At 37.8% G+C, this 22,737-nt stretch overlaps 1 protein-coding gene and 1 long non-coding RNA gene across 2 annotated transcripts; both read left to right on the top strand.

The window, feature by feature from the left end:
- Nucleotides 1-1,847: 1,847 nt before the first annotated feature.
- LOC144637633 (uncharacterized) lies at nucleotides 1,848-22,677 on the top strand. Its single transcript, XM_078496692.1, has 17 exons — nucleotides 1,848-1,986; nucleotides 3,732-3,800; nucleotides 4,073-4,090; nucleotides 4,954-5,130; nucleotides 5,445-5,618; nucleotides 5,882-6,058; nucleotides 6,162-6,601; nucleotides 7,859-8,019; nucleotides 9,032-9,068; nucleotides 17,254-17,320; nucleotides 18,106-18,123; nucleotides 18,910-19,086; nucleotides 19,429-19,602; nucleotides 19,873-20,049; nucleotides 20,515-20,954; nucleotides 21,446-21,602; nucleotides 22,233-22,677. The coding sequence occupies exons 2-17, from the start codon at nucleotides 3,752-3,754 to the stop codon at nucleotides 22,235-22,237; spliced, it is 2,448 nt and encodes an 815-aa protein (XP_078352818.1). The 5' UTR covers nucleotides 1,848-1,986; nucleotides 3,732-3,751; the 3' UTR covers nucleotides 22,238-22,677.
- LOC144639360 (uncharacterized) lies at nucleotides 11,826-17,242 on the top strand. The gene is made up of 3 exons (XR_013568144.1): nucleotides 11,826-12,354; nucleotides 15,441-15,542; nucleotides 15,583-17,242. It is a non-coding gene; the product is annotated as an uncharacterized LOC144639360 (long non-coding RNA).
- Nucleotides 22,678-22,737: the final 60 nt, after the last annotated feature.

Raw genomic sequence — 22,737 nt, 5'->3', positions numbered from 1 at the left:
TAAAGATTTTTGGGCAGAACTGTCAATAGCAAGTCGAGCGAGAATGAAATCCTTCGATTATTGTCTCAGGAGCGACGAATCAACTCTTATTGAGCCCAAGAATCGACCACAACAATTTTGCCAGAACTAGCTATCATCTCGACTAGCCTTATATTTTGCGGCTTCTCTTTGTAGTTCAGTGGGACTGTCCTTGTCATTGTTGAATTGTTTACAGTTCAGTAGCGCGCGTCTTCCGGCGGAGTTAACACGCAATCCGACAACTGATGGCCCTATCCCTGTACTCATAGAGAAAAAAAGGCCTTCAGTCCTCTACGTCGCAATGCGTACTTAAAGAACATTTGCTGCTACTACACGTACCGAAATGAAATTTATTGCAAAATGTTGCAAGACAATGAATTCTTGCAAAATTATCCATTGGTGACTTCCCGTTATCCACCAAGCATAAAGCCTGGTTCTCATATGATCGTCCCGATCGTCTCTGTCGCTTCTGTCGCTTCAAAAAGTTTGCTTGCTCCAATCACCTCAGACTTTGCAAACGACAGAAGCGACAGAGACGATCGGGGCGATCATATGAGAACCAGCCTTAAGAGAGAACTCCGCTTTGTTTTTGAAAGTCCCACGTGCGTTTTAACCCACAACGAACATTACTTGGAAATGAAAATTAGTATAATACAATACAATTTTAATGTCCATACGGAGGACGAGGTCTCCCTCAATGTCCGAGCCAGAGGCTCATGTATAAAACGTAGGACTTAAAATTAAAATACACTAAAATATATGCTATTAAAATACACGAAAAATGTTTCTAACACAGTAGGACCCCTATTAAGCAGCCACTCTCGGGAAAAATGGCCGCTAAATAGAGGTTGGCAGCTTAAAAGGGGTTTGTTAGAAATTGGCATGAGGCCTTTTAGAAATAGCACGTTCAATACAAAATACCGTGAAATTAAAGGGCATCACCGAATCACGTCAGACGACAATAATCCCGTGTTTAAATGATTTTATCAGCCGTCACTTTTTATTAGACTCTTAACTGTCCGACCTTATTGAAAAGAAAGCCAAACATTCACAGCATGAAGATTGGGATTTACATTAAATTAAAGGTGGTTAAATCTGGTGTAAAATCGGTTATCCAACTTTACACCATCAATTAGATGTTGTTAAAGGTGGTTAAACCGACCTCAACACTACCGTGTGTAAATGTGATTTAATGTTGATGTAAAGTAGTTTTTTTATCTCCCGTTATACTTGAGTGTAAAGCTGGGATAAGGGTCAGCTTTAAAAAATGTAAAGTCGGTGTATAGCTGAATAAATTCCAATTTACGCCAGCTTTATTTGAGCTTAACACCACGGTAAAGTTATGTTTTCATGCTGTCATATTGTTTATTAAATTCTTGCTGTCCGCTAAATAGAGGCAAAAACAAAGGGAACACGCTCATCGGGAGGGTAAAATGGTAGCCACGGCCGCTAAAGAGAGTTGGCCTTTTAAAAAGGATTTTATTTACAGCATTATACTGACAACAGTTTCGGAACCTTAAGAACTGGTCGCTCAATAGCGGGTGGCCGCTTAATGGGTGGCCGAAACAACACCCGAGGGGATCATGGCGCCTGTTTGTCTAACAAGCATAAAAGAGAACTCCGCTTTGTTTTGCTACCCTTTGTAATTCCCACGTACGTTAACCCCCAATTAAGGAAAATTTCTTTAAAAATCACTGAACCCACGATAACTAGCACTTAGGAAGTTATCTCCCTCAATTAATCTAACCACGGCATCACGACAACTACCAAAAGGAACAGTCCTTTATAGCATAAATTTGCTTTATGTATCATACATTAAGCATAGCCTCGACAGACTGCTGCTAACGTTCATGCTGTCGGCTTGATTGAGTACCACGCTAAGGATATTCCTCTCAGCGAGCATTTCTATCCAGTTTTGGGTCACTTTTTACTAATTGATCTTCCATTACTCCTTCAATTGCCAAGAAAGGTAAGTCGTAAATTCACAATTGTAAAAGTATGTTTTATTTTTGATTGTTTCATTTTTTTGGTACGTAAAGAGGAACTTCGTTCATAGCATGCTATCTCCTAACAACAAAAGTTACCACTAATTAGCTCAGATGACTCAATAGCTCGCTGCTACTCAAAGTTCATTTTACACATTTTGATCACTGATTTGGCCGATACGCACCAACAATCTTTACGAAAGAGGTCGAGAGCTTCTCTGTTTAATTTTTAATTAAAGGTCCTCTTGGAGTTACACCTAGACCATGAAATGAACAACAGATCTGTTAAATCTGTTCATTCAGGGTTCTCCTATTTTAAGTGGCCATAAAATGCATTTTTTGATACAAGGCATTTAAATAAGGCAGTTGAAACTGTTACTTTCTTGATCGATTAAAGCCGACGTTTAAATAGTAACTTCTGCTTTGTCGTGAGTAGGAGTTTCTCAGGTATTTTAACAAGGCAGTTAAAACTGTTGTATTTAATGTAAATTCTCGGCCAATGATTTAAGAAAGAGGACGGTAACTATAGTACATAGAGCAGGAGTTTCTCATGCATTTTCAATATAGAAATTAAAAACGTTTTTAATTTGATGACCGTTTTAAAAGGACTTGAATAGCTTATGCTTAAAAAGTAAACAGAACTGGAGTTTCTAAGGTATTAATATTATGGCGAGACAGTTTAAACTGTTTCATTTAATGTTAATTCTCGACCGGTGATAATTCCCCAACTGACAAAAGGTTCTCAAATGATAAAAATTTCTTCACCAATGAATTTTCTTTAACGATTTAAAATGCCGTGAGTAACTAAGTGCACCGAAGCAGAAGTTTCTAGTGTATTTTAATAAGGCAATTTAAAAGGTTTATGTTTAGGAAAAACTTCTCGAGTGATAAAAAAAATCTTAAACGATCACACAACATTATTTCTTAGCCGATTAAGAACCGCTAAAGATAAAACTTTTCTCGGCATACTAAAGTGTGATAACGACAGATCATAATTTTTAATGTTTCTTTTGTCAACTACCGAAAGTCGAATTTGCACCCGACGGTAGCTGGAATGGCTTCGGGCTATATGTGTCATAAACCTGCACCATACAAATAAGCTTGTATTTATATTGTGTTATGCTTGGTCAGAATTTGGCTCAAAGAACGAAAGGTTCTGTGTGATCTATACATCTCCCCTTAAACTAATGAAATTCTGCATCGTAAAGAAAAAATGTTTCTATGCGTTAAGGTGGATTTCCACTGACGCGCAATTTTTTACGTGCGTTTACGTGCGTGAAAAAAATTAGAGACAATGTATGATATACCAAGTCGTTCATACATTGTCTCTAAACTTTTTCACGCACGTAAACGCACGTAAAAAATCACGCGTCAGTGGAAATTCACCTTTATGGTGGATTTCCACTGACGCGTAAGTTTTTACGTGCGTTTACGTGCGTGAAAAAATTTAGAGGCAATGTATGAACGACTTACGTAAACGTGTACGCAAGCCGTTCATACATTGTCTCTAATTTTTTCACGTACGTAAACGCACGTAAAAAATACGCGTCAGTGGAAATCCACCTTTAGGCATGTATATCGGGTTGTTAAAGCTGTTACGAAATGTTACACAATAAAATCATAAATTATAAGGGATAGTGTGTGCTGTAAATATCAAGTATCCTCCACTTATTGTTTATAATTAACCGCCATCCTTACACTTGATCGATTTTGTTTTATTTTATTTGCAGATATCAGTTCTATACGTTATGGAAAGTTTAAAGATTTTGATCTTCATTATTTTGGGCCTGTCTTCAGGTTAGGAATATGTTTAAATTTTATTAAATTTTATCACGGAATAATAATAAGCATTACCAATTTTTGATACATTCACATCTTCAAAATCGCAAAAATGATTCTTATTATTGAAAGAGACAAGCATGTCCGAACATTATAAAGGAAATCCATGATGGTTTTAATTTTATACTTTAAGGATTAACGCAAGCTGCAGCCCGTATTTTAGTTTGCTCGGTATTAATTTGCCTGAAGATAATAATTATAACATGGCATGTTCTAATTTTCTTTTTCAGATATTACCCAAGTCAAAGGTTTGTTTTACCTTGACGTTCTTTTTTTTTGTTCACTTTTCACTTCCTTTTCAGGTTAGATATTTCCCTTATCTAGAGAACATTCGCTATCATAAAAATCAAAAAAGAGTATTGTGCGTTGTGGAAATAAAAACAAGAAGACTAAATTTAGATAAACATTTCACAATAAAAATAGGCGACAGAAATACACAACGTTTCAAGTAAAATAACGGTTCAACAGTGTTATATATGCGGTTAGAGGTGTGATGTTTCATTGTCATATTTGTTTTAAACAAATAATTTCGCGCGGATAGATTCCGATTGCCTGGGCAGGCTAGGTTTCTTCTTTCTAATTAACAACATTTAAAACAAATATGTTAATGAAACATCACACCTCTAACCGCATATACAACATTGTTGAACCGTTATTTTACTTGTGACTTGAAAATGATGTCAGGATGACATCGAAACGTTGTGTATTTCAGTCGCTTATTTTTATTGTGAAAAACCAGAAGCTGTTTGTAATAAGTTGACTACACCATTCTACTATAGGCCAACACTCTCTATTGACAAACGACTGAAAAAGTGATGTCAAAAATGTTCCCTTTCTAACAAGCTACCAATACTGTGACCAGTTAATATTTATCCATTAGTGGCTCATTTAATGTGGTCAAATGCGGCCAAAAATATTCAGTATCCCGGGGACCTACTTAACTTCACAGATCACGTGATGTATGTTCAGTCACTGCAGATTCTTGTTACACCCATTTTTGAACCAATTAATTTTTTTTTGTGATTAAACAAAACATTAAATTGACGTTAAATTAACGTTCTTTTGTGTGATGTTGGACTGTCAAACAATTCCTCGTATCTTTCATTTCCAGCTGTTGACGGTGGCTACTCTGATTGGTCAGAATGTTCCGAGTGCAGTGTGACGTGTGGAGGAGGAACACAGACATTCTCCCGAACCTGTACCAATCCTTCGCCATCTGATGGTGGACGGGACTGCAGTGGATTGGGACCAGATGAAAAGACAGAAGAATGCAATCAACACGAATGCCGTGCGTATTTTTATAATTGTGTTATGGCTTTCTTTTGTTCTTACAATAAATAATTTATCAGATATTATCTTAAAATCGGTTATTTTAATTATAAGACAGTTGCTCATTTTTACTGAACCTCTGACTTTTTAAAAGTGTTCTTTTATAGCTTTTGCTTTTCTTTAGTTTCTTCAAAGCTCTATCATAAAAAAATGTTGAAAGAGTAAGTTAAATTTGAGAATTTTGTAAAGCAATAACCAATATTTGTTGATGTTGGAGTCTAAATGTTACATTTTTGTGTTATGTGTGTAACATTCTTTCCCCTTTATACGTAGCTGTTGACGGTGGCTACACTGATTGGTCGATTTCTGAGTGCAGTGTGACGTGTGGAGGAGGAACACAGACACTTACAAGAACCTGCACCAATCCCCCGCCATCTAACGGTGGAAAGGACTGCAGTGAACTGGGACCAGCTGACAGGACAATCTCGTGCAGCGAGCAAGAATGCCGTAAGTAATTTTGACAACAGTTTTGTTCTTTTTATCCTTGTTTTGAGTAAACCTTTGACGACGATTACATCCGATATTTTACGACAGAACTGCAAAGAGTCAAAATACAAAAACTGAAGGATTGTTTTATGTGAGTGTAGAAATACAAGAATACGAAGGGAAGGGAAAATGATATGAAGACCCAATGTTAAAACGAAGTACAAACACCCCAAAAAAAAATTTCTTGTCCATACATAACAAGTTATATTCTTCCCATATTGCAGCTGTTGACGGCGGCTACTCTGATTGGTTGGAATGTTCTAAGTGCAGTGTAACGTGTGGAGAGGGAACAAAAACAGTGACAAGAACCTGCACCAATCCCCCGCCATCTAACGGTGGAAAGGACTGCAGTGAACTGGGACCAACTGAAAAGACGGTCTCGTGCAATGAAATGAAATGCCGTGAGTGTTTTCTTTTTATGCTTTCTTAGTAATTTGAAAGCACCCTAAGATAAATTTATATTTTCGTCCGCATTTATCTAAAGTGACCTTTCTATCTCCACAGCACCTAAATGTACAGCAGGACTGGACGTTGCGATCATTCTCGACAAATCGAAAAGCGTTGGAAAAAGCAACCTGATAAAAGTTTTTGAATTCTTAAAGAAATTGGCGAATATGTTCGATCCCGCACCAGACGCTGATCACTTCGGCCTCATAACGTACAACAAACAGGCCTACATGCCGTTTAACTTCCACTACTTTGAAAACCATGGAAGGGATGGCTTGTTGGAGAAAATAGACGAACAACAATTGGTGTTGAATTATCAAACTCGCACCGATCTGGCTCTAAAAATGGCGAGGGACAAGTTGTTTACCAAAGATGGAGGAGACAGACCAGACAAGCCAGATATCATGTTGGTTTTCACGGATGGAAAACCAACCCAGCCTAAGAGAGGAGAATTGGATTTCGAGGCGTTTGCTAATGATATAGCAAAGGATTTCGAAGTGGGTATCGTTTAGACGTTAGCTGCCATAACTTGTATTTGACCAGTCAAGCCCTGTCAAGCGCTCTTTCAAGCGAGCGTTCTTTCTTTGTTGTGGTGTGCTGTGCATCCGGGGGGGGGGGGGCTACTCAAAAACGTTTTGTACGGGGAGGCTCCGCCCCGAGGTCCAACCCTTTACCCTTTTATATACCATTTTGACAAAAAAGGCATCCCTTTCGTATACCTTTTATTGAAAAAGGTACCCCTTTCATATACCAAAAGGACCTGGCATTTACCAAAAGCTGGAAGTCCTGTTGTCAATTTTATGTAGCGTTTACTAAAGTAAAATGATACAGCCATAATGTGTGTATGGTCGAAATATTTTAATTGAAGGTTCTTTAAAATACCTAAATTACCGATATCCCTACACTTCCATATGCCTAAACTTGAGAAATCCCTACCCTTTTATATACCTGAATCATAAAAAAGGTACCGCTTTCGGGCGGAGCCTCCCCGTAAAGGCTATTAATAGAGAGTACCCCCGGGGGCTGTGCACTACTGTATGGTGTAATACATGCTGTGCAGTGCTGCGCGGTGGGGGGGGGGGAGGGAACAAGGGGGCCTGAAACCCCTGCTTCCCGTACCTTTTTTATAACTGATTTCCACTTATTGCTTTGTGGTTCCCGCCCCTTTGTACATTTTGCTACCAAAAGTATTACCTAATGTTGTGTAATTTTGGAATCCCACCCTCTCTTCTCCAGTATTCCATGAGTTTCCGCCCCCTTTACTCCCAGTTTACCCCCAGGTTTCTGCAGCTTCTTCCCCTTCCCTGTATCCTCCAGTGTGTATTAACATCTAGCTTTTTATCATTCCTTTGTGCGTCCACGTTCGTTCAGTCGTTCAGTCGTTGCACAGCATATTCATTTACGCACAAACTTGCAGCTCCTGCTGGGAGGCGCGGTGACCTAATGGTTAGTGTGCCGGACTCCGGATCGAGCGGCCCGGGTTTGAGGCCTGGCCGGGGTCATTGTGTTGTGTTCTTGGGCAAGACACTTCACTCTCATAATGCCTCTCTCCACCCAGGTGTATAAATAGGTACCGGCGACATAATGCTGGGGGTACCCCTACGATGGACTAGCACCCCATTCAGGGGGGGGGGGTAGAAATATTCCTAGCCGCTTGATGCAACAGAAACCGGGATAAGTTCCGGCAAGTATGGGCCACTTTGGCTCTAGGCTTCCCGTGCAGCTCGTGCTAAAATGTTTGTCTCTTCTAACAGGCAAAGGGCGTTTATACAGTAGCAGTGGGGATTGGAAAAGGAATAGATGAAGATACTCTTCAACTGATTGCAGGAGAGGGTCATCCTGTGGTTATGGTAGACACCTTCGACCAACTGCAAGACGAGATTGAGACAATCAAGTCAAAAGCTTGTTCGCGTAAGTTAGCATTGAGGGGCCTGAAATCTTTGCTTTCAAGACACTTCCATACATCGCCTGTTTAAATCCGCGTTTACAGGAGGAATTTTTATTTGACAATTTTTATGTGTCAAATCTATTTGATCGTGTAGCTGACACAGCAATTATATTATTTGTCTGCAGTTCAAATTTTAGCGCCCCATAAATGACTTTGGACAGCAGAGATACACACAGAGATATGCGCGCACAGTGCACAGTGGGAGATTGGGGACCACATATGCTGACGCAATACCTGCCAAATTTTATTTGTGACTAGTCAGTCGTCTACACGAGTAATTTTTCGTATGTGACATTTTTTGTCACATAAAAGCTGACACGCCAGCTTATCAACAAATAAATATATTTGTCACATAAAATGGGCCATTTTTTTTTCATATACAAGAGCAAAAAACTGTCACCTAAAAATTGTTTATGCACAACAACAACAAAAACAACAAGCTTTATTTGCATGACTGTAAATTTCTTACAATATTGCAAAAGCGTACAACTTATTAAGTAATAATAATAAAAATAAAATAAACTAAAATAATATAGAAAAAAATGGACAGATAAAAAAATTAATTACTTTGATAGTATTTAGTTACGTGAATCAAAACAAAATGATATAAATTTAAGTAATTGCATGGTCACAAAATTATCGGAAGAGTTCATTAATTCTAAAATCAAGTCAGGCACTGGTAGCCGGCTGACATTTAAGATGATAGGTTGTATTTTCTTGTTAATGTTATTTCTTATTGTTGTAAATTTGGAACAATAAAAGAGAAAATGAATTTCATCTTTGGTTTTATTACAATCACAGACATGTAAACGAGCCTTTAGTCCCCTCTCCTCAGCTTAGCTTTGGTCCTTGATGATATGATATTGTGGTAATTCTTGTTGTAGGTTTTACGCCTAAAAAGGGTTAACAATGCTGCTGACCAATTTGTTGGTTTTCAGTCACATTTTTATAACACGACTATTTTTGTTTTATTTTGCAGGTTAAAAAACGTTTGGCATTCATTTTGCGTAAAGAAGGTACTTCAGGCATAGCCGTAATCATTATAATCATTGGTTTCATGGGATTTATACCTTCGCTTTAAAAATACGCACTTAAGTTAAAATAGGTTAAAAAAAGTTTTTGCTTGAGGTGTAAAATGCTTGTTGTGATTGTTTGGAAGTGACATGGTTACTTTAAGCTCAGATTTGGTTTCAATTTGTAGCCACTCGACTACATCTTTAAGGTATTCTTCGCGCTACTGTTATTATTTTATGCGTTAAATGTTAAAATTGCCGATGTTTGTTAAGTGTTTATAAGAGAATATGAAGATTTTCTCGATGTTTACTAATTTTTTTGAACAATGTTTTCAGTTTCATTGTAATACAGTTGCAACCCATGTATGGTGACTAGATATCAATAAAAAAAACATACGCTAGTTGCTTCGTTTGTTTTCAATGCCTATTTTCTTTTACAACACTGGCAATCACCTCGCACCTGCGCAGGGTTTAACCCTATTCAAACCGGACTTTTTTGGACCTTTGGACCTTGGAACCCCTCCCCCTCCCCCTATGTACTCCATATTGTGTAATCAAATGAAATTTATAGGATATATAGCATGTTCGAACATCTTATTTTTGGTATAAGTCACGTGGGTTGATGACGTAACGTCACGTGACAATTACATCATGATGTCAAAACAGCCGCCATCTTGGATCCGCCATCTTGGATTTAAAAATTTTTCAAAAATGCCAGAAAACCACCCAAAATTACTGTAAAGTACACAAAATCAATAAAATTGTGCTTAATAACCGTAAAAAGGTAAAAATTAATTGCATTAAAGTTAATTTTCATTAAAAGAGACACGAAAATTACGAATTTGGAAAAACATGTATATCAAAATGCCGTTGCCATGGTAATGTCAAGTTCCTGACACAATATCCTATCCTTCCAAATTATTTCCAGATAAATTTTAGATAACTCAGAAAGTTTGGCAGGATTTGGTTGAATTTTAAAAAAGTTATAATCGTCCAAAGTCAGCGCGGGCCTCAAAAGCCCACCCCCCTCCCCCCCCCCCTGGTCTCAATAGGGTTAACAGCGAAGCGCGCGAGTGACGTCACGACTCAGACAAGACTCAGACAAACAAACCGAAATAGTGGACGATTTTCCTAAAACGCTTTCTAAAGCAGCTGGTATTCCTTATACACTTACATAAAACGAAAACTTCGCCTAGATTCCTTTTCTATTTCTTCCAGAACACGCTGATTTTTTTTTAGCCTCGTAGCGGTTATATTCATTTGCATTCTATTTTTAGACCTCGCGCGCTTTGCTATTTGACTGGTGCCCAGTCTATTTCGGGCTAGTTTGTTACTGTCGTTGACATAACGGACAGTATGGCGGCTATTTTGAAAAGATTTTGGATTTTTCAGAAGCGGCTAGTTGCTGAGGATGATGAGGTATGAGCAAGTAGTTTCAGAAAAAACATTAGTGTGTCATACAGCCTAGGAAATGCTATTTCTGTCTTTCATTAATATGTAATGTGAGCCAAACTATTTTTTGTGGGTGCAATTCGAGCCAATTTCGACACGTGTCGACCGCTTGTCATTTTATGCACCGTAATTAAACATGGTTTTGTAAATAGAAGAAAAATACACACTGAAAATAGCTCCAAATTGCTTGCGAACACGTTGCAACGATAGCAAACAACATCATGTTATGTTTCGTCAACTTTGTTTAGTAATTTCGCTTTTATTTATTGCTCAAAAGTTTCTCATATCAGTTATTTAAAGGTCACCATTTATATGCAAATATTACGCTTATAGGCCACCTGAGATTACAGTAGAACCCCGGTAACTCAAACTCTGAAGGGAAACGAAAAACAGTTCGAGTTAGCGGGGTTTCGAGTTATCGGGGTCGGTTTAATATTTAATTTGCCAAGTTAATAATTGATAGTTTATTGATTTTTCAGCACTTCAGTATACAGTATAGTGTATATTAAACTAATCTTGTCAGAAACTCTAACACGATCATAAATTCTTATGATAAGAGTGGAAAATGGTTTTCGAAATACGTGATCTGTTCGTTGCTCTAATCATTGGGCAACCGTGGCGAGTTGCCAGAACCGGAATTCGAGTTATCGTGGGTAAATTTGACCCACATTTTCTCAAGGGAAACGAAATTTAGTTCGAGTTAGCGGGGTTTTCGAGTTATCCGAGTTCGAGTTAACCGAGTAAAAATAACTGAAAAGTGGGGTCAAATCCAAGAGAAATGAAAGTTAGTTCGAGTTAGCGGGGGTGTTTGAGTTATCCGAGTTCGAGTTACCGGGGTTCTACTGTATATTTTATATACGAGTCGAAAACGTAGACTCATACTATTGCCTTTTACACGCATCACACCGACAAAAAACTGCATAAAACATTTTGACCCGCATTGAGCATTACTTAGGAATGAAAATTATTGCAAAATGTTTTTCAATAGAAATTGCACCCAAGGGGAAATTTACCTATTTTTAGCTCCTGCTTGTCTAAAAGTGGATTTCCATTGACGCGTTATTTTTAACGTGGGTTTACGTGGGTGAAACAATTTAGAGACAATGTATGAACGGCTTGCGTACACGTTTGCGCAATTCGTTCATACATTGTATCTAAATTTTTTCACAGACGTCAAACGCACTTAAAAAAATACGCGTAAATACGCGTCAGTGGAAATCCACCATAAAAGAACACTGCTTTGTTTTGCTATCCTTTGAAGCTCCCACGTACGTAAACGCCCATGAAACAAACTCTTTGGAATTTACTTAACCAAACCATTAGCCACCAAGGGGCGTCACTGTCTTAATCAAATTTCTAGACAATAATAAGCATTTGCAAAGTTATCTTCTTCAATTAATCTAACCCACAACATCACGGCAACTGCCTGATTGTCTGACAAACATAGAAGAGTCAGACCTTGGCTTTGTTTTTCAACCCATTGAAGTTCCCCCGCACGTTAACCCTCTAAGTAAAATTTCTTTGGAAATCACTGAACCCACGAAGCCAACAGGGGCGGTCACTGTTTTTATCAAAATCCTAGACGACAATAAGCATTTAGGAAGTTATCTCCTTCAATAATCTAACCACAACATCACGGCAACTCCCGACCAATAGGAACTGTCCTCGGCATTAATTTTCGTTATATTTTGGATCATACATCAAGCCTTCGACAGTCTGCTGCTAACCTTCATGCAGTCCGTTTGATGAAGTGACGCGCTAAGGATATTCATCACAGCTACCATTTCCATCTTGTTGGGTCACTATATACTGATTGATTTTCCATTATTCAAGCAAGGTAAGTCGTCTTTGCACAATTGCATGTCTGTCTTATTTTGTTTGTTTTAGTTTTGGGTACGAAGGAAGAGACTTTATTCATAGCATGCTATTTCCTAAAGACAAAAGTTACCACTAAATAGCTCAGTGTTTGATATGTAAGTAAACTCGCTGCTTCTCAAAGTACTGTCAAAGTTTTTACACTCGGCACAGCTCAGCAGCTTTTAGGTTGTTTCGATCATTTATTGACCGATACGCACCAACAATCTTTACGAAAGAGTTAAAGAGCTTCTCTGTTTAATTTTTAATTAAAGGTCCTCTGAAATAACACCTCGACCGCGAAATGAAGAGCTTTTATAAGTAACTGTTAAATCGTTGGTTTTCGATCATGGTTTTCCTAATTTAAGTTCAGGCGCGTTTGAATAAGGCATTTTTAAAAACACTGTTACTCTCTCGATCGATTAAAGACAACATTTGGAAAGACAGCACGAAATTGGAAATTTACTCAACTTTCCGACATGGGGGGGTTACCTTTTTGTGGGTAGGGGGGGTAATGTTAAAAAAAATATGGGGGGTTTATAGGGCTTATAAAAAAAAAAAAAAATTTTTGTGGAGATTATGCTTCATAAATAGGAGATTCTTAGTTATTCTTATAAAGCAAATAAATCTGTTTTATTTAATATCAATTATCAGCCGATGAATATTTCTCAACCAATTAAATAAGACGAGAGTAACTTTAGTACACAGAGCAGGAGTTTCACATCCATTTATTTAAAGAACCTAAAAGAGTAATTAAAACTGTTTTTTTTTATTTCTTGACCGTTTAAATCGACATGAAAAACGTATGCTTAAAAAGTAAACATACATCCAGCTGGGACACAAACATGCATCCCAGCTGGAGTTCTCAGGCATTTCGGTGACCCAGTTTAAACTGTTTCATTGAATGTCCATTCTCGGCTGATGATAATTCCTTCACTGACAAAAAGCTCTCGACTGATAAAAATTTCTTCACCAATAAATTTTCTCAAAAGATGACAATTATTCCAACTATTCAAAACGAAGTGAGTATTAAACTACGCGCACAGAGCAGAAGTTTCTAGTGTATTTTAAAAAGGCAGTTTAAACGGTTTAATTTAACTTAACTTCTCGACTGATAAAAACAATTCTCAAACGATAACGTAACATGATTCCTTGGCCGATTGAGAGCCGCTTAAGATAAAAAATTTTCTCGGCATATACTCGAGTGTAATGATGACGGATCGTATATTTTTTAATGTTCTGAGAAATTCTGTCAACTCCCGAAAGTTGGATTTGCACCTGACTTTAGCTGGAATGGCTTCGAGCTATTTTTGTTATAAACCTGCACCATACAAACAGTCTTGTATTTATATTGCGTTATGCTTGGTCAGAATTTCGCTCAAAGGACATAAGGTTTTGTGTGCTTTTTGCACCTCCCTTTAAGCTACCGAAGTTCTGCGTCGTATATATTCTTTTTAAAAACTGTTTTTAGGCGTTAGGCATGTATAGCCGGTTGTTACAGCTGTTACGAAATGCTACACAATTAATTATACACAATTGCTATCATCTCGACAAGCGTTATAGTTCGCGGCTTCTCTTGGTAGTTCAATGTGTCCTTGTCATTGTATTTTGAATTGTTTACAGTTCAGACACAAACACGCAATCCGACAACTGATGGATGCCCCCATCCCTCTTACTCTACGTAGAAAAATCTCCTTCGGTACTCCACGTCACATTGTGCGTTCACTTCCTGCTGCTGCATGCACCGGAATGAAATTCCTGCCAAAATGTTGCAAGAAATAGCGAAGCGCGCGAGTGACGTCACGACTCAGACAAGACACGGACTCGGACGTTTTTCCTAAAATACTTTGAATTCTAAAGCAGCCGGTATTCCTAAAATACTTCCATGAAACGAAAAATTCGCCTAGATTCCTTCTAATTCTCTCAGAACACGCTGATGTTTTTTAGCCTCGTGGCGGTTATATTCATTTGCATTCTATTTTAAGACCTCGCGCGCTTCGCTATTGAATTCTTGCAAAATCATCCATTTGTGACTTCCTGTTATGACTAAGCATAAGAATGAACTTCGCTTTGTTTCCCGGGTTTCTGAAACTCCCACGTACAGTTTGACCCGCATTGAGCATTATGTAGCAATGAAATTTAGTGCAAAATGTTTTTAAATAGAAATTGCACCCGAGGGGAAATTTACCTATTTTTAACTCCTGCTTGTTCAAAGCTGGATTTTCACTGATCGACGAGTTATTCTTTACGTGCGTGAAAAAATTTAGAAACAATGAATGAACGGCTTGCGTACACGTTTACGCAAGTCGTTCATCACATCGTTTCTACATTTTTTCATGGACGTAAATACAAGTAAAAAGAAATACGCGTCAGTGGAAGTCCAGCATAAGAGAACACCGCTTTGTTTTGCTATCCTTTGAAGCTCCCACGAACCTAAACGCCCATGAAACAAACTCTTTGGAAGTTACTGAACCTAACCAAGCCACCAAGGGGTGTCACTGTTTTTATCAAATTGCTAGACAATAATTAGCATTTGTGAAGTTATCTCCTTCAATTAATCAAACCCACGACATCACAGCCCAACAGCCTGGTTGTCTGACAAACATAGAAGAGTCAGACCTTGGCTTTGTTTTTCAACTCATTGAAGTTCCCCCGCACGTTAACCCTCTAAGTAAAATTTCTTTGAAAATCACTGAACCCACGAAGCCACCAGGGGCGGTCACTGTTTTTATCAAAATCCTAGACGACAATTAGCACTTAAGAAGTTATTTCCTTCAATTAATCTAACCAAAACATCACGACAACTACCCGACCAATAGAAACTGTCCTCGGCATAAATTTGCGTTATATTTTGGATCATACATCAATCCTTTCGACAGTTTGCTGCTTGCCTTCGTGCAGTCGGTTTGATAAAGTTACGCACTTCAGATATTCCCCATATCTACCATCTCCATCTTGTTGGGTCACTATATCAGTACTGATTGATTTTCCATTCTTCAAGGGAGGTAAGTCGTCTTTGCACAATTGCAGGTCTGTTTTATTTTGTCTGTTTTAATTTTGGGTACGAAGGAAGGGACTTCATTCATAGCATGCTATCTCCTAAAGACAGAAGTTACCACTGAACAGCTCAGTGTTTGATATGTAAGTAAACTCGCTGCTACTCAAAGTACTGTCAAAGTTTTTACACTCAGCACAGCCCAGTACTTTTTAGGTTATTTTGATAATTTATTGACCGATATGTAATAACTGTTAAATCTTTAGATATCGATCATGGTTCTTCTAATTTAAGTTCAGGCGCGTTTAAATAAGGCATTTAAAACTGTTACTTTCTCGATCGATTAAAGACAACATTTGGAAAGACAGCACGAAATCGGAAATTTACTCAACTTTCCGACATACGTAAAGGTGCGTAAAGTTTAACCTTACGTCTGGGTAAAGGTGCGTAAAGTTGCTTAAAGACCAGCTTTGTGGCGGCTTTACGGCGGCTTTACAAAATAGTAAAGTTGCATTTTCGTGCTGTGAATCTTATGCTTCATAAGTAGGAGATTCTTAGGCATTCTTATAAGGCAATTAAATCTGTTTTATTTAATATCAATTATCGGCCAATGAATATTTCTCAACCCATTAAATAAGACGAGAGTAACTTTAGTACACAGAGCAGGATTTTCACATGCATTTTTTAAAAGAGTAATTAAAACTGTTTTTAATTTCTTGACTGTTTAAAACGACATGAAAAACGTAAACATACATCCAGCTGGGACACAAACATGCATCCCAGCTGGAGTTTCTCAGGCATTTCGGTGACCCAGTTTAAACCTTTTCATTTAAGGTCCATTCTCGACCGATGATAATTCCTTAATATAATTCGTTTAAGTTTAAGTCTGCACTTAAAAAAAAATTAACTCTGTAACCAAAGCCTGATCTATTTTAACTCATGTACATATTTTCTTATATCCTTTCCTTTTTTAGCATTTTTAAAGATATTTGTAATTAGAAGTAGTAGAAAAATCATTTGTATTTTAAATTAATTATTGAAATTTTAGAGTTTTTAAATTTTTGTAATTAGATTATTTAGATTAATTAATTTGTTTTATATTTCTAGAAATTGTAATTTTTTAAAAATAGAGGGCCACAGGTTTTTCAGAATTTCTGTTACGTGCTACCCTCTTTAAATAAAATTGTCTATCTATCTATCTATCTATCTATCTAATTGACAAAACTCTCAAGTGATTAATTTTCTTCACCAATAAATTTTCTCAAAGAATGAAAATTTTTCCAACGATTTAAAACGACATAAGTAACAACGCCCACGCATAACAGAAGTTTCTAGTGTATTTCAATAAGGCAGTTTAAACGGTTTAATTTAGGGAAAACTTCTCGACTGATAAAAACAATTCTCAAACGATAACGTAACATGATTTCTTGGCTGATTCTCGGCATACTCAAGTGTGATCACGACAGATCGTATATTTTTTAATGTTCTTAAAAATTCCGTCAACTCTCGAAACTTGAATTTGCACTTGACTGTAGCTGAAATGGCTTCGGGCTATATTTGTCATAAACCTGCGCCCACCCTACAAACAATCTTGTATTTAGTCTGCGCCTTGCTTGGTCAGAATTTCGCATAAGGTTTTGTGTGGTCTGTGCATCACCGCTTAAGCTACTGAAGTTCTACGTCGTATATATTTATTTAAAAAAAATGTTTTTATGCGTTAGGCATTGATGTATATCGGATTGTTACAGCTGTTACGAAATACTACATAATTAAATCATGGATTATAAGGGCTAGTGTGTTCTGTAAATATCACATATCCTCCACTTACCGTTTACATTTATGGCCATCCGCTTACACTTGATCTATTTTGCTTTATTTTATTTGCAGATATCAGTTCTATACGTTATGGAAAATTTAAAGGTTTTGATTTTCATCATTTTGGGTCTGTCTTTAGGTATGGCACATGTTTATTTTTTTATTTAATTTTATCACGGAATAATAATAATAATAAGCATTACCTTGATACATTCAGATCTCCATAATCGTAAAAATGATTCTTATCATTATTGAAAGAGACAAGCATGTCCGAACATGATGGTTCCAAACTTATAACTTAAGGTCTAACGCTTGCCGCAGCCCTTATAGGCCTTTCTCGATTATGCTAGTAAAACTGGCATTTAATGCTACTAAAAATTCTCGCATAAAGCCAAAAAAAATGCTAAAATAATGCCTGATTTCTTTAAAAAATGCCACTTGAATTCCAAAGAATGCTTTGTTTTATTTCAAACAAAACGTACAAACACTTACATTGTATGCTCATATCAACAACAGGTAATACTTAATAATTTTTTGTTATTTAAAAAAAGAGAAAAAATTATTTTTTAAAAAATTAAAAAAAACACGCACAAGTAACACAACACAAGTAAACAAGTAACACAACGCACAAACAGTCGAAACAGACAGAAAACAATAAAATTAAGTAATCAAAATTGTGAAACTTTAGGATTATTTATCCTTCAGAGTTCTGAGTGCTGAAATCTGGATCACAGTCATGAAAAATGACAGAAAATGCTAGCAATTCTTTTTCAAGAAAAAACGAAAAAAATGCTCGTTTTCCAAAAAATGCCGAAGAAAATGCTAGCATAATCGAGAAAGGCCTAAGCCCATATCTAAATTTGGCAGGTATAATTTAATTTGTCTGAAAATTATAACGTAACATGATTTCATTTTCTTTTTCAGATATTTCCCAAGTCAAAGGTTTGTTGTTTATTTTTTGCGTTGTCTCTTGACGTTTCCGTTATGTTCACTTCCTATACCTTAATGTAGAGACCTTTGGCTATCATAAAAGTCACAATATAGTACTGCAGCTTATTTAAATTTACTAGAACCTTCGACCAGACCAACAGTTTTTCCACTCTTTTAAAAAAAAAAAATAAATAAATGGAATACAGTGTGATCTTCCACTAGGTGCTCTTCTGTCCCACTTCCAGATCGAATTGTTTGAAGTGTGGTTTTTGTGGGGGGGACCGGAGAACCCGGAGAACCCTCGGAGCAGGACGAGAACCAACAACAAACTCAACCCACATATGGTACCGGGCCGGAATCGAACCCGGGCCACATTGGTGGGGGCAAGCGCTCTCACCACTGCGCCACCCTGCTCCCCACTCTTTTCTGACAAGCATCTGACAAAATGATGTCAGAAAAATGTTTCCCAACAAGCGACCCAATAATGCGACCGATTGCTATCTAACTTCATATTGCAAAAAGGAAATCATTCCAAAACGGATTCACTTATATCTTCACAGATCACTTAATGTATGTTCAGTCACTGCAGATTCTCGTTGCAGCAATTTTTGAAACAAATTAATTTTCAGAGTTCAAATGAACAATTGACTTGGAATTGAACAACGCATTAAAACTGGTTTGATTTCAATTAAACTACATGTAGCAGATATGAGAGGGTCCCTCGGGCAAAGATTAAGAAAAGCGTTCCTTTGCGTGATGTCGGACAGTCAAACAATTCCTTGTATCTTTATCTTCCAGCTGTTGACGGTGGCTATTCTGATTGGTCAGAATGTTCTGAGTGCAGTGTGACGTGTGGAGGAGGAACACAGACATTCTCCCGAACCTGTACCAATCCCCCGCCATCCGATGGTGGACGGGACTGCAGTGGATTGGGAGGAAACGTAAAGTCAGAGGAATGCAATCAACAAGAATGCCGTGCGTATTTTAATAATTAGTGTCTATGGCATAATTATCTATGGCTTTCTTTTGTTCTTACAGTAAATGTTTTATCAGATGTTATCTTAAAATCGGTTGTTAGACAAGACAATTGTTCAATTTTTACTGAGACACTGTCTTTTAAAAAGTGTTCTGTTATAGTTTTTTTTTCTTCTTTCAGTGCCTTCAAATCCTCTATCATGAAAAATGTTGAAGAGTACATCGAATATTCAAGTTCAATTTATGAATTTTGTAAAGCAATACTCAACATCTGTTGATGTTGGAGTCTAGATGTTACATTGTTGTACTCTGCGTGTAACATTCTTTCCCCTTTGTTCGTAGTTGTCGACGGTGGCTACACTGAATGGTCAATTTCTGAGTGCAGTGTGACGTGTGGAGGAGGAACACAGACACTTACAAGAACCTGCACCAATCCCTCGCCATCTAACGGTGGAAAAGACTGCAGTGAACTGGGACCAGATGAGAAGACAATCTCGTGCAGTGAACAAGAATGCCGTAAGTATTTTTGACAACAATTTTCTTTTTTTTTATCTTTACTTTGAATAAACCCTTGACGACGATTAAATTCGATATCTTACGACAAAACTGCAAAGAGTGGAAATACAATAATAAATAAAGCATTGATTTATGTGGGTGTAGAAATACAAGAATACAAAGGAAAAGGAAAAAAAAGGAAACGGAGAACCAATGTTAGAAACGAAGTAAATACACCAAAAAATATTTTCTTGTTCATACATATCAAGAGCTGTTTGTCTCATATTGCAGCTGTTGACGGTGGCTACACTGATTGGTTGAAATGTTCTCAGTGCAGTGTGACGTGTGGAGGAGGAACACAGACACTTACAAGAACCTGCACCAATCCCCCGCCATCTAACGGTGGAAAGGACTGCAGTGCACTGGGACCAGCTAAAAGGACATTCTCGTGCAATGAAGTTAATTGCCGTGAGTATTTTCTTTTGTAAGCTCTCTTAGTAATTGGTCATAACAAGTGTACATGTACTCGACGAGAGCCCACCTTGTGTAGGGGAAGGGGGGGGGGGGGGGGGAGGGGGGCTATGCAAGATACCACCTGTCTGATAAGTCAAACGAACCAAATTTATTAGCCTTAAAATTTAAATTGAGACTTTAATACCCGGTGTGCATAGAGCTTGTATTGCTGGAGAAATGGCCCAAGGAGGTTTGAATCTTTTTCTTAGTTTCTACTCCTGATAGAGTGGGGGCTATACGAACAAGACATAATCTTTAAGGATGGGGAAGGGGGTACATGAAAAGACCACCTGTCTTTTTTGAACAGTGGTGGGTCCTGTCTGAGTACAATAGTATTGACCATTTCCCTAATAGAGAAAAGATATCTTTTCGTGCGCATAATAGTTGATTTTAACGCAAGTTACCTTTTTATCTCCACAGCGCCTCCTTGTAAAGCAGGACTTGACATTGCGATCGTTCTCGACAAATCAAAAAGCGTTAGAATAGGCAACCTGAAAAAAGTTTTTGAATTCTTAGAGCAGTTGGTGAATATGTTCGATCCTGCACCAGACGCTGATCACTTCGGCTTCATCACATTTAACAAAAATGCCTACACGGTGTTCGACTTCGACAATTTTAAAACCCAGGAAAAGGCTGCCATACTGAAGAAAATAGACGAAGAACCATTGAAGTTGAATTATCAAACTCGCACCGATCTGGCTCTAAAAATGGCGAGGGACGAGCTGTTTACCGAGGAGGGAGGAGACAGACCAGACAAGCCAAATATCATGTTCGTTTTCACGGATGGAAAACCAACTCAGCCTAAGTTAGGAGAATTGGATTTCGAGGCGTTTGCTAATGACATAGCAAAGGATTTCAAGGTGAGTATCGTTTTGACGTTAGCTGCTTAGCTGGAACGTTGCAAATACTGAAATTCAGTTGTAATTTGCCTTTTTGTGCCGTGCTGTGCTATATTGGGAAAGAGGTCAGAGGGGGGTGTGAACTTCACGCTTTCCGTACCTTAAACACCCGGTTCCTGCCAGTTGCTAAATGGCTCCCACCTCCTTGTGCTTTTTGCTTTTAGCCTAATTTGTCCCGAATCCTTTTTCCTTGGGAATTCCACCTCCCGCCCTCTCTTATCCCGCCTCCCATAGATTTTCCGCCCCTTTGACTCTCAAGTTTCTTCCAGGTTCCTGCTCCCCCGCCTCCATCTCACCCCCGCACCCTGTATCTCCCAGTGCGCATCATGCATCTATCATTGTGTCATTCCTTTGTGCGTTTGCTCGTTCGTTCAGCCCCTCAGTTTTTGCACAGTATATTCATTTGTGCACTTACATGCAGCTCCTGCCACATTTTTTGCCTCTTCTAACAGGCAAAGGGCGTTTATACAGTGGCAGTGGGGATTGGAAGAGAAGTAGACGAACATACTCTTCAACTGATCGCAGGAGAGGGTAACCCTGTAGTTATGGTAGACACCTTTGACCAACTGCAAGACGAGATTGAGACAATCAAGTCATCGGCTTGCTCTGGTAAGTTAGCATTGAGGGGGCCTAAAACCTTTGCTTTTCGCGTTTACACGGGCAATTTTTGTGACAATATTAATGTAGCAAATATATTTGATCGTGTAGATTACACAGCAATTATTTGTCGACAGTTCAAAGTTTAGCGCGCCATTAATGTCCTTGAACAGTAGAGATATGCACAGAGATACGCGCGCACAGTGCCCAGTGGGAGATTGGGAGATTGGGGACCACATATACTGACGAAATATTTGCCACATTTTATTTGACGTGTCGTCTACATGAGCAATTTTTCGTATGTGACATCTTTAACTTATTTGTCACATAACAGCTGACACGCCAGCTTCTCAACAAATATATTTATCACATAAAAATGGGCCATTTTTCTCATCTGACATGAGCAAATATATAAAACCTGTCACCTAAAAATTGTCCATGTAAACGAGCCTTTAGTCCCCGGAGTCTTTTTAGGTAAGCTTTGAATTAGTCCTTGAATCATGCTTACACTAATATAACAAGACGTTTTGGTGACTCTTGTGGTAGGTTTTATGCTTAAAAGGGGGGCTAACAATACTGCTATCCAATTTGTTTGGTTTTTAGTCACATTTAATAAAACAGTATTCTTGTTTTATTTTGCAGATTAAAAACGTTTGGCATTCTTTTTACGTAAAGAGGGAAACTGCGGGCATAGATTAAAAAATAATGACTATTGGTTTGATGGGATTTATACCTACCCTTGAACAATAAACACTTAAATTAAAATAGGTTTAAAAATGTTTTTCCTTGAGGTGTAAAATGATTGCAGTGATTGTTTGGAAGTTACTTTTAGCGCAGATTTTGATTGTCGTAGTTAAATTTGTAGCCACTCGACTACATCTTTAAGGTACTCTTCGCGCTTTTTTAACATGTTTATCATTTTATGCGTTAAAAGTTAAAATTGCCGATGTTTGTTAAGTATTTACAAGAGAATATGAAGATTCTCTCGAATTTTACTAATTTTTTTGAACATTGTTTTTTAGTTTCATTGTAATACAGTTGCAACCCATATATGGTGACTAGATATCAATAAAAAAACATACGCTAGTTGCTCCGTTTGTTTTCGATGTTTATCTTCTTTTACGACACTGACGTTCACCTCACACCT

Source organism: Oculina patagonica, chromosome 14, assembly GCF_052425735.1.
Source record: "Oculina patagonica isolate OP01 chromosome 14, crgOcupat, whole genome shotgun sequence".
NCBI lineage: Eukaryota > Metazoa > Cnidaria > Anthozoa > Scleractinia > Oculinidae > Oculina > Oculina patagonica.
Note: the sequence above shows the minus strand (reverse complement) of the source record. Positions and strands in the feature narration are given on the sequence as shown.

Bases quoted from the DNA above. Each gene is read 5' to 3' on its own strand.
- LOC144637633 (XM_078496692.1), top strand. From the start codon at position 3,752: ATGGAAAGTTTAAAGATTTTGATCTTCATTATTTTGGGCCTGTCTTCA. The intron at 6,602-7,858 runs GTGGGTATCGTT...CTCTTCTAACAG, and splicing joins ATATAGCAAAGGATTTCGAA to GCAAAGGGCGTTTATACAGT. The intron at 20,050-20,514 runs GTGAGTATTTTC...TTATCTCCACAG, and splicing joins GTGCAATGAAGTTAATTGCC to CGCCTCCTTGTAAAGCAGGA.